This window comes from Microcebus murinus, chromosome 4 (genome assembly GCF_040939455.1).
Source record: "Microcebus murinus isolate Inina chromosome 4, M.murinus_Inina_mat1.0, whole genome shotgun sequence".
Lineage (NCBI taxonomy): Eukaryota > Metazoa > Chordata > Mammalia > Primates > Cheirogaleidae > Microcebus > Microcebus murinus.
In genome coordinates, this window is record NC_134107.1 from 68,477,990 (window position 1) to 68,493,647 (window position 15,658).

Consider the following 15,658-nt stretch of genomic DNA (forward strand, 5'->3'; position numbering starts at 1 on the left):
AACCTTGACCTTTTCCTCTTACCTCCTACTTCCTTCAAGTAAAACCAAAAATGATCTCCTTTATACTATTTTCTCTGACCACATCTCTAGCCTCAGAGAAAATTAAAGTTTCTCTAGGTCTTGAAAGAACTTATCTTTTCTTTGCTACTTTCTTTTTTGCATACCATATGATATATATTGTATGTATATATCTCCAAACTTGTAAATCTAACTATAACATATAAGCAACTTGAAGACATGCTCCTCTTTGTATCTTTAGGGAATAACAGAGCCCAGCATACAGTAGGAGGTAAAATGCATTTTGCAGAACAAATATTATAAATGAATTAATGAATGAATCAATTAGTTAACACATATAAGAGATTTTAATATTAAATTTAACTGTGTCTCAGAAATGCTAGATGATTATTCTAAGGTTATCCAGGCAGAAACTGTAGAGTCAGGATTCAAACGTATATTTGTTTGGCTCCCAAATCCATGTTATTTTATAGTAACCACACTACTTTTTGCCTAGAACCAATGAAAATCTGGAGTGGGATGGTAGCTGTGGACATGAAGAAGAAGGTGAGAACACCAAGACATTTAAAAGCAAAGATAGATGAGATTAAGGTGAAAAAAATATTCCCGAAGTAATTCCAAATTTTCCAGTTTAGAATATTAGAATAATACGGATATATACTATACCTAATAACAAAACATCAATAGCAATAAAGATAGCTATTGTTTTTTTTATATATATATATTTCTTATGTGGCGAGCTCCAACCTAAGAGCTTATATAAATTATTCTCACTTAAACTTTATAAAAGCATATAAGTAGAAGCCATTATTTTTAAAATAAATAAACTGAGGCCTACAGAAGTTAAATAACTTGAGCAAGTTCACACAGCTAGCAAGTGGAGGACTTGGTATTTGAATCTGGTTGAGTCTGATTCCGGGACCAGAATGAACCTTTATGATGTACTTTTCTTTGCCACAGTTCATGTGTGTCACAGTATTTCCCAATGTGTATGTGCTCAGCAAAAACATAATTTTTTTCAGAAGAAAGTTTTCCATGATCAAATATGTTTGTGAAATACTTTTGTACTAACCATATTCCCATCTTAGATATTTATATTACATATTATCATATTAAAGGTTCTGAGAAATCCTTCAATAAGTCAATGGATTTAACTCCCCAAATGTGCTTAAACATTCATCCTCTTATCTTCCTTATAATTTTGACAAAAATCCTACCAAATATACTTTGGGAAATGCTAGTCTAATTATGTTGTAGATTCTAAGACATAAGGGAGTCAAAACAAAACCAAACAAAACAAAAGTAAGATGTGGTCCAGTTCATGGGAGCTTACACATTTATTAAGAGCAATAAAAATAGCTTCCTGATTTGTGGTTTTGCTTTCCATGGTTTCAGTTACCTGAAGTCAACCACAGTCTCAAAATAGGTGCATACTGTACAATATATTTTGAGAGAGAGCACATTCACATAACTTTTAAGTATAGTATATTGTTATAATCATTATATTTTATTATTAGTTATTGTTGTTGATTTCTTATTGTGCCTAATTTATAAGTTAAACTTTATCACATATATGTATAGGAAAAAATGTTGCATATATAGGGTTTGGTACTTCCACTGTTTCAGGCATCCACTGGGGAATCTTGGAACATATTCCCCACAGATAAGGGGGGGGGCTAATGTATAGTTCAAAAAAATTATTTAGAACAATAGAGTAGGCATATTTAAAAATGCTAACTATATGGGATACACATACTCCATGTGACATAAAATGTTATGACCAGCTGGAGTTGAGCCAGAGTTAGTAGGAAAGGCTTCATGTAGGAAGAGGGTTTATTGTACTAGTACTATTGACTAAAACATACTTTCCTATGATCAGGCTCCAGCAATTCTAGTAGGAAAATAGTGGAACAAAATACACATTGTTATCCTTCTTCCTGAAGTTCTATATATCAGTTTCCTCAAGCTTGAGCCCTCCTCTATAATCTCCCAAGCTTGAACTGCCTACAGATTCTCCATGGTTTTCCCATATATACTCAACAAATGCCCAGTTGCCCACTTGGGTATAGAAGTCTACCCCAACCTCACATATTCCCACTTTCCAATAAAGCTTCCAAAACTATTTATCCTCTTCTCAGTGAAAATTAGCAAGACAATCATATTTATCTAATTAAAGCAATTACCAATTTATGAAAGGTAGCTTTAATCTTCCTTGTAAACAGTCATCGAATCTAAGAATCCAAGATAGTTTTGAATGAAAGATACACCATTTTTATGTACCGTAGGAAATGCTGCCAATTTTAATTGCAAGATGCCATAGATTTTAGGACACATTTAGATTTCAGACATGTTAATATGTGATAAAATATGATGTTTAAATTGATGAAATTATGTATCAATTATGATTTGGTAAAGGATAAAAGAACAACAACAGTAAACTCTCTCTTTCCCTCTCTCTCTCTTTCTTCCTTTCTCTCCTCTCTCTCTCCTTCTAACAAATACTCTGCACAGGGTACTCTGCTGAGTGCCTGGAGTCCCACAGTATTTAAGCTTGAGGAATCTGAATTCCAATTGCAGAGTAAGAATAAGTACCACATAATTATAACTCAGGTCCCCCACAAGGGTAATATAGATTTAAAATAATGTTTTACTGCTCCTTCATCACTTAATGTATATTATAGGCAATCAACTAATATTTATTGAACTGACCTAAACTTAATAGACATAAACTGAAAAGCTCTAAACTGAAAAGAAAATTCTTATGCTTTTTTATAGGCCAATTTCTTTTGTAGAAGATTCTAAGTAGCATCTCAAGAGAATGCATACCTATCTTAAGGGAAAGAAAACAAATTCCCTTGAATTCACCACTAAATTGCATTTCTCCTTCCAACCCCATACTTCACACTGGCCACCGCACTCTAATGAAAACAGCCTAAGCAAACCCATCTATCACTCAGGCATCTGGTGTGCACCAAAGACAGATGAATTTTAGAACTGAGGCTTTAAGTGATATACGATGATGAAAAAAATGATACTTAGACCTGTGACAATGAGATTACTCAGATAATGATTCAGTGCTCTCCCAATGTGACATTTAAACTATTACCCAGCAATCTCACATTCTGTTTAGGCATGCCATATGTAAATTTCTAATTAATACTAGAGAGCCATATTTTCGTCTCAGTAGGATTCTGGGGGCATTAGATGATTGTTTGGCCTCCTCTTCTCCCTTATAGTGCTTGACCCAAAAACAGTAGACAAATCAAAGAAGGCAAAGATTTGAAAATATGGCAGGTCTAATTGAGAATTTATACCTTATTAGCATTTCTCTGACTCTGATAGACTTCCTTTATGAGAAAATAACACATTCGATTGTAATCATGGCAGGTTATCCAAATACTTGAACTGTAATAATGTAACAACCCCTTAACAACTTGATTAGGAAATGTGTCCTGTTGCTATAAAAATACGTGGATTTGAACCTGACATTGCAGTGGTGGGCTAGAGCTATCTCATACTAACTCATGAGAGCCTCATGTCCCCCCTTTCCAAATACATTCAGTAGCTTTAGGTTGGTAGCCTGAAATCGGTCATGATCATCACAAAATTGGCAAACCTTACAAGACAAGGATTTTCTTTTTCTTTGCTAGAAAAATTGTACATATTTATCCTTATCGCTATTGGTGATAGAAGAAAGGTACACTGAGGCTCTTCACTAAGACAGTCTAAAAGCAGATCTTATTTAGTAAACAACACCTCTAGAAGGTCATGATGAAAAGCTCTTGGCCCCAGTAGCTATGTCACAGCCTGGGTACAGAAGTCCTGGATGAACTTACCTGTCCTTCCTCTTTACATTAGCTTGGGGGCCACTCAACTGGTGGTTCTAAAAAGGAGAAAAACCTACTCCAACCTTAATGTTTCATATCAGGGGCTTATTATTCATAGATGGCTACTTCAGAAACTGATGAAAGGTGTCTTCAATAGAAGACTATGAAATAACTTAGAAAGGAGATACATATAATAGGAAACCTAGGCTAAGAAAATCCACTGAAGTTGAAGACACTTAATTCTGAAATTCCTGGAAGGCAAATTATAAAGAAAAAATAGAAAAAAAATTCTTTATATATGTGTGATCTGATCTTCAGAAAAAGCAAACTTTTTTCCCTCACTTAATAGACATTTTCCAAATGAGGCATTGAATAGCATAGCAAATGACGGTGCAATCACCCAAACTATAGATGTTCAGATAATTATATTATCATGTATATGCTGGATACTTTAATATACTAAATGAAGATCCCATAGTGCTTTCATTATTTTGTTCATATTTTTACTGTAACTAGGCTAGTATCCTAATAATTACAATAGCACTAATTATAAAATTTGGACTCTCCCCATTCTACTTTGAATCCCCCAAGGAATTTAAATAATATCAAGCATAATCCTACCAACATGACAAAAACTGGCACCAATTTAAATTATATCTCAGGTATTATCATTAATTGACCTAAACATACTAATAATCACCATACTATAAATTCTAGTAGGATGACACAAAATACTAACCTTGATTATCCTACTCAGCCAAAGCCCTTTGGGAGCTGTACTCTAGAGTTGATTAAAGAGAAAGAGTTGGAAAGGGAAAAAGACAAGTTGGGGAAAAGAAAAGGAAGAAAAGCTCCATGGAGGTTCTTATAAGTTTTATATCCAATTAAAAAGAATGAAACTGATAGTTAAGTACTCCCAATGCAGTCCAGTCTCTCAATCCTACCCTTTCTCAATTAATAGTGGTCTACACAGAGAGTAGGGGGTCAGCACTTTCTTGCAAAGATAAAAGGTCCCTATAGAAGGAAGGTATTCATCTGAACAAAGAATTGAATCATTGATTATTAGAATTAGATAGGACCTTGGAGACAATTTTGTTCACTCTCCTGCTGAAGGAGTCCTTTCTACACAACCACTGCCAGGTCATACGTGCCTGGAAGATTTCAGGAACAGAAAACTCCTGCCTCATGAAGTAGTCTACATTTTTGGTAGGTAGCTTTAACTGTCGGGAACTGTGGTCTTACAATGATCCCAAATACAAATTCCTGTCAGTTCACAATGGGTCTACTTCTGCCTTCTGTAAGACACCAATGTCATGTTTTCCATGTGACAGTTCTTGAGGTACAAAAGTAAGTCTCCTGTCCCTGGATTCTTATTCTTTTCTTCTCCGGGTTAAACATACCCATTTTCATCTGTTATCCAGTGGTTCTCAGAGAAATCTAGAAAGATGTACAATGCATCCCAGAGACATAATATTCATATATTTTACACATTACATAATATTTATTGGAATTTGACAATTGGCCTGGTATTTTTATTTATTGGTGATAGTTACAGCTAGTTTATTTGATAATTCATTTTTAGAATACCAGAGTACTTAAAATGTGGTAAAAATTGTAAATATAATAAACATAATTTAACCTTTATTTGATGTTTTGGAAGGTATAATAAGAACTCAGAGAGCATTGGAGCCACTGTTATGGCTATACTTTTTATTGTGCCTTAGCTATATGGATGTGCTAATGAAATTAATATTCTAGATAATAAAATAAAAAAATTTTCTTTAGCAGTAACTAAGGCAGGTTTATTTTTTCATTTCAATTCTTTTCTATTACAACACAGATTCTATTTTTCTTGTTAAACTTTAATCAACATTTATAAGCTTTTTATCCAAAGCACAAAATCCAGAAGCACCAGCCCATCAAAGAAAAAGGCAGAGTAATTTGCAACCAAGGAGCCCAGAAAATCATTTAGTTGTCCTTTCTTGTCAAAATACCATTTATAAAGAAATTGTTTAAAATTGAATAAAAATAGTAAAGAAGTGTTGGGAAACGTATGACATCAAATAGAAAGAAATCTCGTAAGCAATTTTCCCTGGATAAAACAAAGGTCTTCATGAGCCAACTCACACATTTTCCGTTTCAGTTTAAAGAGTAAGGCAATCACTAGATGTGATCCTGTTATATTTGCTTCCTTTCTTTATCTGGGATCAGATTAAACAGAGATAGAAAACATTTAAGAAAACCTTGATCTAATCTGTTTTTAAAAAAAATATGTCGTTTGCTTATTTTACCTTTCAATTGTTCACCCTTGGCTCTTTCCTTATCCCATTCTCATCAACTAAAAGGGTTTTCCAGACATTCAAACAATTGCAATAAAAATACGTTCCAGAAATACCAGGTTAGCTTCCAAACCACATAAAGAACCTTTGGCAACCAGGGGCCATTACTGTGTTTTAAAAGAGGCTCATTTAATCAGACCAGCAAACATCTCCCTTCACAATGAAGACCAACCACTGTTGTCAGTTATATACTAATTTCAAAAAATTAAAAAACAAATAAATGTAGAGCAATTGAACTGACCTTCAGAGGAGAAATGTGGGACTGTAAGACGTATCCATGGACATTTTCTATTTGAGACAGGTTCTTTTCTGATACATGCACGAGTTCTGGGCCTCTTACTTCATGGGTTAGTCGAGGTAAGGAATGATCATGTGGAGCGTCCTCATCTTGATATCGATACTTCTAGGAGAAAAGAAAAGAAAGAAAAAATATATGTTTATATATCATGTTTGCAAAGGGTACAGTCTGTAGTTCATATTCTAACTCCAGCAATAGTATAAAATGTGTGCTTATTTTGACTTCACTAAACAGACTTTGCCTCAGATTCTTATAGTGATCACCATAAACCAGGTCAAGTGAAAGCAAAATTGAATTAACCATCAATATCAATCATGTTGATGACTTATTTTTGTCTGATAATATCCTTTCTCTGTTTATGAGCCACAGAAGGGTGATAACAAATGGACTGAGAAAATTTATACACGTAGGTGATAAGGTATGTGATTTAGCTTCTGACCAGAGCAGCTAAAAATTCTAGGTCACAGATGGAGAAGAAAGGAGTGCTGAGCAAGAAAACAATTCTGGTATAGCCCATTCAGGAAACTTAATTTTATTAACATTTCAGAATTTGTGAAAGATTTAAGTTCCCTTGAAATGAGGAAGAAATGTTGCCACCCACGCTATTTGTATTAGCCTTGAAGGGAAGACAATGTTCTCTTCCTTCACTTTAGCCTCTAGGAGGAGGAGTGTTGATTTCGGTTAGTCAGATTCCAGGATGAAAGATCACAATTTCTTGAAGTAGAGCTGGCTTTAAAAGGACTCCAAAAATCAAGGCAAAGTTTCTACTTATATTCAGATGACTCCTTGAGGGGAAAAGGTAAGATTTTCTTCTCCCTTGGTCCCTTTTCCTCTTTTTTTTTTTTTTTTCTTTAAACATCTTCTTTCTACATGCCTATAACAGAAACAGAATCCTCGGCAAAGGCCATTGTTTGAGGCTTCCAGGCAGATCTAAGGAAGTTGGCAGGGAAAAAACAAAGGGTCAGGAGAAGAAATGGTCTGAGGGAGCTCCTCCCTGGTTTGGGGGCCAATCTCCATCTTCAGCCTTGACCTAGATCCCCATCATTTTTCTTTGTCTTTCTAGGCTTTGTACCCCTTTTCCTTTGGAGCTGTCCCACCAGAGTCCCATTGTTTCAAGGCTGTTGACCTATCTGGGAAAGAAAAAAGGGAACCTCTATATCTGACCCCCATTCTAGCTAATGAAGTGTTAGTTTCCTTTGCTTTGCCTTTGTTCCTTGTGGCTGGCACAGGGGTATTAGAAGCAGGGATCCAAACATTGTCCTAACACCATCTCATGCTTAATTATGATATCTAACCTCTTCCCAGTGCTCCATTATTGTTATCATCAAGAATTATTTTATCACATCAGGTTACTAAAAACATATCTTCTTATAAAACCATGCCTATGTTTGTCATGCATTTTTCAGATAAGAAGTATAATTTCTTGGACATTGGCTCTCAGACTGACTCATAATCTAACAGTAACAGAAACCACTCCCATGGTTGGTAATTCAATCTGTTGTCCACTCTTACTCAGAAGATGATTACCACCAGTACTTCTATTTCAAGGGAGGCTTTCTGCAATGTCTCAGGTAATATTAGTCTTAAAATAAAAATTACAACTAATAATGTCTAAATTACAGTTTGGAAAGGATTCTCACATACCTCTTCCATTGTAATCATTCTTAGCTATGATGTTTCTTTTTACCTATTAGAAAACTAAGACTCAGAGAAGTTAAGGTACTTTCCCAGGGTCACCCAACTAATGGGCATCAGAGCTGGGACCCTGTCCAGATCATTTGAATCTAAATCCTCTTTCTACTATAATCAGTCTTTTCTCCCCCTCCATAAAGGAGATAAAGCCCATGCCTGATAACTGAATTGGCAGTTTTGTAGGAAAAAAAATCACTGAGAATATGCAACACAATAAGGTTAGAACATTTTGTAAACTGCAAATACCATGCTTCTGTTTTTCTAACCCTGTGAATAATTTGGGAAAGTAATTTGCCTCAGAAACATGGGTCAAGCTTAACATTTATTCTTGACCAATATGTGTTCATCAGGAGTGGAAAAATATCATACGTATGTCTATTTTGGTTTCTCTGGCTTGCAGATGATCTGTCCCTATGTCTGCTCCCCATTTTCAATTCTCTCTCAGGGAGCACTACCATCTATGCTGTCATCTGAGCCAGAAAAGCAGGAGTCAATTAAGCTCCATCCTCTCTTTCGCCTCCTACCATCTACCAATGTAATCAATTACTCAGTCAACCTGATTTACAGCCTGAATAATTCTTGAGTTTACTCCCTCCTTATTTTTCCTATCCCACCACCAAATGCCACCAACTGCCACCAACACTGTCCACATCAGGTTTCTATCAGCTCTCAGCTGGGCCACAGCAACAGCCTCTGAACTGGCTAGATGGCCTCTGGGACTGCCCCCTTCCCATTTGTTCTCTATAGTATTCCAGGGGGCTTTCGGAATCACATGCTGATAAAGTTCTTTAAATCCTCCAATGGCTCCCATTGCCTACAGGTCAGAGTTCAAGCTTCCTTACCCTGCCATAAGCTGTCCTCCCTATATTACTACATGAGCTGAACCCCCATTACTTCTGAATTATTTTTTCTCACCACTCCCACCTCAGTAATCATGGAATAAATATAAACAAATGATTACTTCCAGTATTTAAGCCTATCTTAAAATTTGTGGTAAAATATAGATAAAATAAAATTTTACAACCTTAACCATGTTTAAGTTCAGTAATGTTAATTATATTCACTTTGTTGTGAAATAGATCTCTGGATCTTCTTCATGTTGTGGGTGTTCCCACAGCTCCTTATACTCCCCCAATCATGACTCTTATTATGCTATACGATTGTGTGTTTTTCAGTGTTTTTCCATTGAACTATAAAATTTTGTGAGGATTGGGACCACATTGGTATTGCTCATCCTCATATATCCAGTCATTAGCCAAGTACCTAGCTCAATAAGTGTTTGTTGAATGTATTTAAGAAAAGTTATTGAACAAATGGATGAAATGAGAATCAGTTGCTTAAACCACAAAAATATTTTGGCTACTGGATGCAATCTCTTTTATTGTAAAACACTATGACCCCAGGTTCAAGTAAAAAAAAAAAAAAGGACAACCACATCATTTGCTTGACACAATCTTAAAGGACATCAGTCTCTTAAGTATTATATCTCTTTTCCCTCATCATTCATTCTGTAGTATATGCTGTAGTTAATGCTATTTGTGCCTGATCCATCAACAAAGGTTCTGTGGCACAGTTTGGAAGATGGTGCTGTGCTGTCACAATGTACTATAACTGATCCAGAAACTGGAAATCTTTCAAGGCCTCTTAAATAAAAAACTGAATTTATCTCTGTTGCTGCATAAAAAGTCCTCTACTTCCCCCTTGCAGCAGGAGTTGGCACTGTACTGATGAGACAGAACACACCAAAGGCTGAGGAAAGCCAGAATGTGTTTATGCGTTCACGAATAGTCTGTAATATTATCATACCTAATAGTGAATTCTATCCATGGACATTTTGCTAAGAATGTCACAGAAATTATCCTACTTAAGACTTACAGCAACATTGTGAAAAGGAGACAAAATTAAGCAATGATTACAGTTTCTCATACAAAGGATGACATTAAAGAAACACTAAAACTTGTTAGTTACACTGCTTCTGTTTAGTATATTGACAAGTAACATTCTCTGCATTAAGTCTTATCTCCCCGTCTGTAATTTAAGTTCTCTGAAGGTAGGAACCCCGACAATATCTTTGTCTCCTGCAAAGTGGTCACACCAGGATTCTACACAGTGTGTGTGTCTAACAGGCCTAGGTTGACCGATTGAGTGCTGCCATTTGAAGAAAGCCTCTTAGTTTTAAAAATGGACTTTGGCTGAAAGAAAGCACATATTCTAAGAGAAGCATGAAGTAAGGAAGACAAATAAGTAACAGACTTGCAAATGGAGTGATGATCCCTAAGAAAGAGGTGAATGCAGTTCAGAAAATAGCAAAAACCAAGGTGGTAAAGAAAGCAACCTCAAAAAATGAACTATATAGAAATGAAGGGTTTTCACTTCAGCTCCAGACTGTAGAAGTTCATGTTCTACAACTGAGTATTCTCCTCTAGGCCCTGTCAGCCACCTTCTTATTTTGAGGAAAATATTTCATTTTTACACTGTGATATTTATTTAGTAATTTCATTTAGTAGAGACTTGGGTGGTATGTAGCCAGCAGGACCTCTTTTCCGGCTCCTTTTTTTTTTTTCCATGATGCCTTAGCCTATCTGTGACTCTATGAACCAGCTCTATGAACAAATTTCTCTAACTACTTGACCTTTTGAGTTGTTTTCCAGAAATATGGATTTTCTGTAAGAAAAAGGAGCTGAGATTACAAAGGCCCCTAGGCAGACTTCCTGATGCCAAGATTCCCCATCCCCTACAACCTGCCCCCAATGCACTTTGCCCCTTGTTAGTTACACTACAACCTGCTCTAAGGCATGTGGCCCCTCCTTTAAAAAGCCTATGATCTCATACACAGATTTGAGGCAGCTTTTCCTCTTCTCCCAACAAGACGTCTGTCACGTTAAAAATTTCCTTTCTTCCTTGGCCATCCTCATTGTCTCCATAATTGGATCTTTGTGCAATGAGCAACTATAACTAGGCTAAAACCCTTTTCTGGTTTTCCAATAATATGACTTGTGTCCTATCACCTTTACACACCTACTGCATCCTCTCTCCAACTCACTGCTTTCCCCTCTGGAGGGAAAAGATGGGTAAAAAAGAGAATTGAGAAAATAAAGGAATGTTTAATACAGTGATCAGATCAGTATTTACATTCATTTCTTTAATTTGAAATAAATTCTCTGAATGATCCTTTGGTTGGAGCAAAGTTCCTTTCCTCTTTCCATCCTTTCTATTATTCCAATCCTTTCTTTCAGAATGGTTACATTTATGTTGCCAATCTGGGAGTGGAGGTTGGGTTAGATAGGAGAAAAATGGGAGAAGGAAAGGCAAGACAGACTACATAATTTTCACCTTTACTTCCTCAAGGCGACTTCTTAGCTTCCCAGAGTAGGGGGTACTTTTCCACCTACCACACTATTCTTTGCTTCATAGACTTTCAGGGAACCCTATACTTATTTTTTATAAAACTCGGCACATTTTTATTTTACATTTATTTCTGTGATTATTTGTTTAATGTTTGCTTCCACCATTGGACTGATAGCCCCATGGGGTTCAAAGACCCTATCTGCTTGGTTCACTGCTTACCTCTAGTGCCTGCTAACCAGTATATCTACAATAAATGTTTGTGGAATAAATAAGTAGTCTTAGCCAAATCTACCTTCAAAATTCATTGCTAAAAGAGCTAATAAAAGTGGGTCAAAGCTCACTGATTGCACACAGATCTCCCCCAAGTGAAACCACCCTTTTAAAAACATGACCCATAATCAGCCACCCAGCTGGCCCAAAGAACCCTTGAGAGAGGAATTTTTCATAGGCTTGCAGCAGGATGTAAGTAACAGCAACTGATGTGAGAGATGAAAAGCTTTCCCAGGTGCTTCATTTGAATTTTTTTCAAACAAAACTCACAAGTGAAAGGAAATACTTCCCTGCTTTTTTCCCACAAAGAACAGGACAAGCCAGGATGTTAATTAAATTACAAATCAGTTGTCTGCTTGCAGCTGACAGAGCTTTGTGTGTGCTTCCAAGCAACGTCAGATATTTTAAACCCCTGTAATTACCTACAATGGAGGATCTGCCAGGAAGGATGCTTTCATGAATATTTAATGGATCTTAAGATCCTTTTTAAAGAACTGATCATTTAAATAATTATGAGAGAACTTATGGTAGCTCAGTGCTGCCCTCCATCTGTTAACTGAAGATGCTGGAAATGGAGCCTGATAGAAAATGCACTACATCCTTTAAAACTCTGATGTAGACCCAGGATCTGGGGAAATTGAGGCTCAGACAGGAGAAATAATTATAGAATTCCACAGACCTTATGTTCTCTGAGCAAGCCAGAATAAAACCACAGCCCTACAATCTGGAAAATAATGAATTTGTATAACATGCTGCACATTCAAGATGCTCTTTACAATTTACAAAGCACTTTGAGAAATATTGTCTCAAGTAATTCTCTCAAAAATTGGGCGGATAAAAAGGCATGGTCACTCTGATCTCTAAATAAGAAAACAGAGGGTCAGAGTCTCCAAACTGCAAAATAAATGGTAAAGCTGTGTTTCAAACCAACATAGTCCTCTGATTCCAAGAGGCAGTCCCATATAGTGGAAAGTGAATACATTCTGATATTAAAGACATGATTTCAAATCTTGGTTATGTCACTTGCTATCTGGGAGACATTTATCAAGTTGCTGGATATATCTGAGCTTCAGTTGACTGAAGATATAAATCAGGAATGACAGTATTTACTTTGCAGAAATATAAGGAATGAATGAAACACTGTATTTTGGCACATAGTAGATGCTAGATAAATGCTAATGGTCTCCTTTTTTGGTGTCTCAAGACCTTTGTACTTTGCAGGTTTGTCATTAAAAAAAATGGCCCCTAAGAGTGAACTTTTTAGATAGATAATGCTATCAGCAGAATTAAATAAGAAAGTAGATAGTCATTTTCAGCCTCTCAATATGTCTACCTTTTCTCTACTCCTTAGGCCATTGAACTAGAATAACTTTCTAAGATCTCGGTTTTAGAATCATGGCTAAGAGTCCAGGTTCTAGAGAGACTGCTTGGATCAATTCCTAGTTCTATCACCTACAACATGACCTTGAACAACATATTAAACTCTCTGAGACTTGCTTTTCTCATCTGTAAATTGAAATAGTGCCTAACTGGCAGATTTTTTTGAGAAGCCCAAGTGAGATAAATGCGTGGAAGGCACTTAGCATGTGTTTGTGATTTAATAAGCAGTCACTTAATATCAGTTATGAATTTTTTAGTGGGACATTAGATGTTTTATTTGATTATAAAAAGATTTTGGAAATAGAAAACAAAAAATTAACTGAAGGAAAATTTTTTGCCTTTTTCTGTTTCTAATTTCTTCAAAGTGTACAACTGCAACTTTTCCCAACATAACACATAGACACTGTGTTCTAATCTCATAAACCTCCTGGTCCCCGAAAGTACACTTCAGCCTTCCTTTATGACATCTTTACTGGTTGAAAACCTTCTCCTCCCATTTTTTTCATGCAAGAAGTATTTACTGAGCCTTTACTATGTGCCAGACATTCTACTACATGTAGGGATACAACAGTAAATAAGAAAGACACATTTCATCTTTGCCCTTTGCTCTTGCTGTCTTCTCTACCTCTAATAATCTTCCCAACTGTTTTTCACCTAACTATTGCTCAACCTTCAAAACTCAGTAAATATATGATTTCTTCACAGAAGTTTCCCTGGACACCCAGGTTTAGTTAAGCATCCATTTTTCTGTGCTCACATGACTGATAAGCTGAAAAATCCCTCTTCTTTATAAGTGTTCAATAAATGTTTCTGAATTGAACTATACCCAGTAGAGATGTAAGTTCCTTAGATTCTTGTGTACTCCACCATGCCTACCACAACCTGGAAGTAGTATATACTCAAGAGACCTGTCTGGATTCTTTAGGAGATCTCATTATTGAACAGCACCCTGTAAGAAAAATGAAAAAATGGGTTCACTTTGTAGCACTGTTAATGAAGTGGGGTTATTTTGAAGGCTTGCATTTAGTAGGGAGAATCATTCAAGTTTTGGGTGGTTGTGAGACACCTGGGAAGGGGTGTTGGCTGGTGGCTTCTTGGAGAAAAAGAGTTGAGAAAAGGAAAAATGGTAATATACAGAAGGGAACTAAGTGAGTTGCATCCTCTTCCCTCCTCTGCCAGCATTGAGTTAGAGAAGCTAAGGAAGCACAACATACCAATAAGGCCTTCCCAAGTGTTCTTACCCTATACACTCTAAATACCAGGCAAGTAGCTTGATTCACAGAAGAGTGTACCAACTTGAATAAGCACAATAAAATACATTAAACTGTGTGCAAGGAAAGGAAGAGGTCTGGAAAATACACTAATATGTTGACAGTGGTTATTTCTGTGTGATTAATTTCATTTTTTGAGCGGCATGTAGTACAGGAATAAAAATAATTGACAAAACAGAATATGTAAGACGTAATCAAGTATTTGCTTTGTTTTAATGGAGAAGGTCCAGTGTTCTGTAAGCTTTGTGGTGAGGGGAAATCTTCAGTCCTTGACAGGGTTTAGTCATGTTCAGTTGAGTTTATTTTGAGAACTGGCTGAAGGATGCAAGGGAAGTGACGGCCAGCTGATAAATGAATGAGGGAGGAGCTGAGAATGAATTTACTGGGGAGGATTAGACATAAAGTCAAATTTCTCTTTGGTACCAAGAAATTAAAGCAATGATCTTGGAACAAACTCTATAATAGTTTGTGTATTTGAAGCAAAACTTCAAATACTGTCTGAGTAGTTCTCCAGGGATAAATGTCACTGGATTCAATAGAGGGCAGTAAGATCTTGTGGGCAGACACTATCTGACTCAATGCACCAGCTGTGAACTGCGACAGCATCTGTGCGTAAGAGTCATTCACTACTAAAGGCTAGAAACATGTTCTGCTCAGTGTGCCTGATGCCCCCCAAAGAGAAATTGTTCATTTCATCAAAATGCTTCATCAAGTGACTCAAATTCCCTGCACCTCAATTTCTGAAGTTTAAATTCTATTCCTGCCACTAACCAACAATGCAAATTCAGTATGGACTCTCTCTCAAACTCAAGACTCCTTATTTGTAAAATTGGACTAATAATCGATGATAGTGTTGCTATGGGAAATTGATGAGGTAATATGCATAAGCATTTGGGCACAAGACCTGACTTCTAGTAGGTATAATACTTCGGAAATCTAAGGCTATTTCTATTTCTGTATCAGTGTCATGTAATCATCTTTTCATGTGTTGTAGGAAGAGCCACTCCCCCCCCCACACACACACACAGGCGTGCACATGCTCAACTCAGCCTTACCACTGTTACAGAGAGTTGGCTTCTACCATGCTATCACAAGTACTGTAGCATCCCTACAGAACAGCACAAACCTCCTGAAGGAGGCAGAATGAGCTGCTAAGGCCTTGCCTCCACTGCTCTGAGATTCAGTCTCTCTTCAGTATGTGAGGCCATCTTATCC

General features: G+C 36.5%; 1 protein-coding gene across 11 annotated transcripts in view; it reads right to left on the bottom strand.

Annotated features, from left to right (window-relative positions):
* DLG2 (discs large MAGUK scaffold protein 2) overlaps nt 1-15,658 on the bottom strand; it is a 1,870,454-nt gene that overhangs the window by 949,771 nt on the left and 905,025 nt on the right. For 10 of the 11 annotated variants that reach the window (XM_076002367.1, XM_076002386.1, XM_076002368.1 and 7 more), the window contains one exon: nt 6,426-6,587. In XM_076002367.1, the coding sequence (XP_075858482.1) occupies nt 6,426-6,587 (162 nt within the window). The remainder of the gene's footprint in view (nt 1-6,425; nt 6,588-15,658) is intronic. The other variant, XM_076002373.1, reaches the window with a different exon arrangement.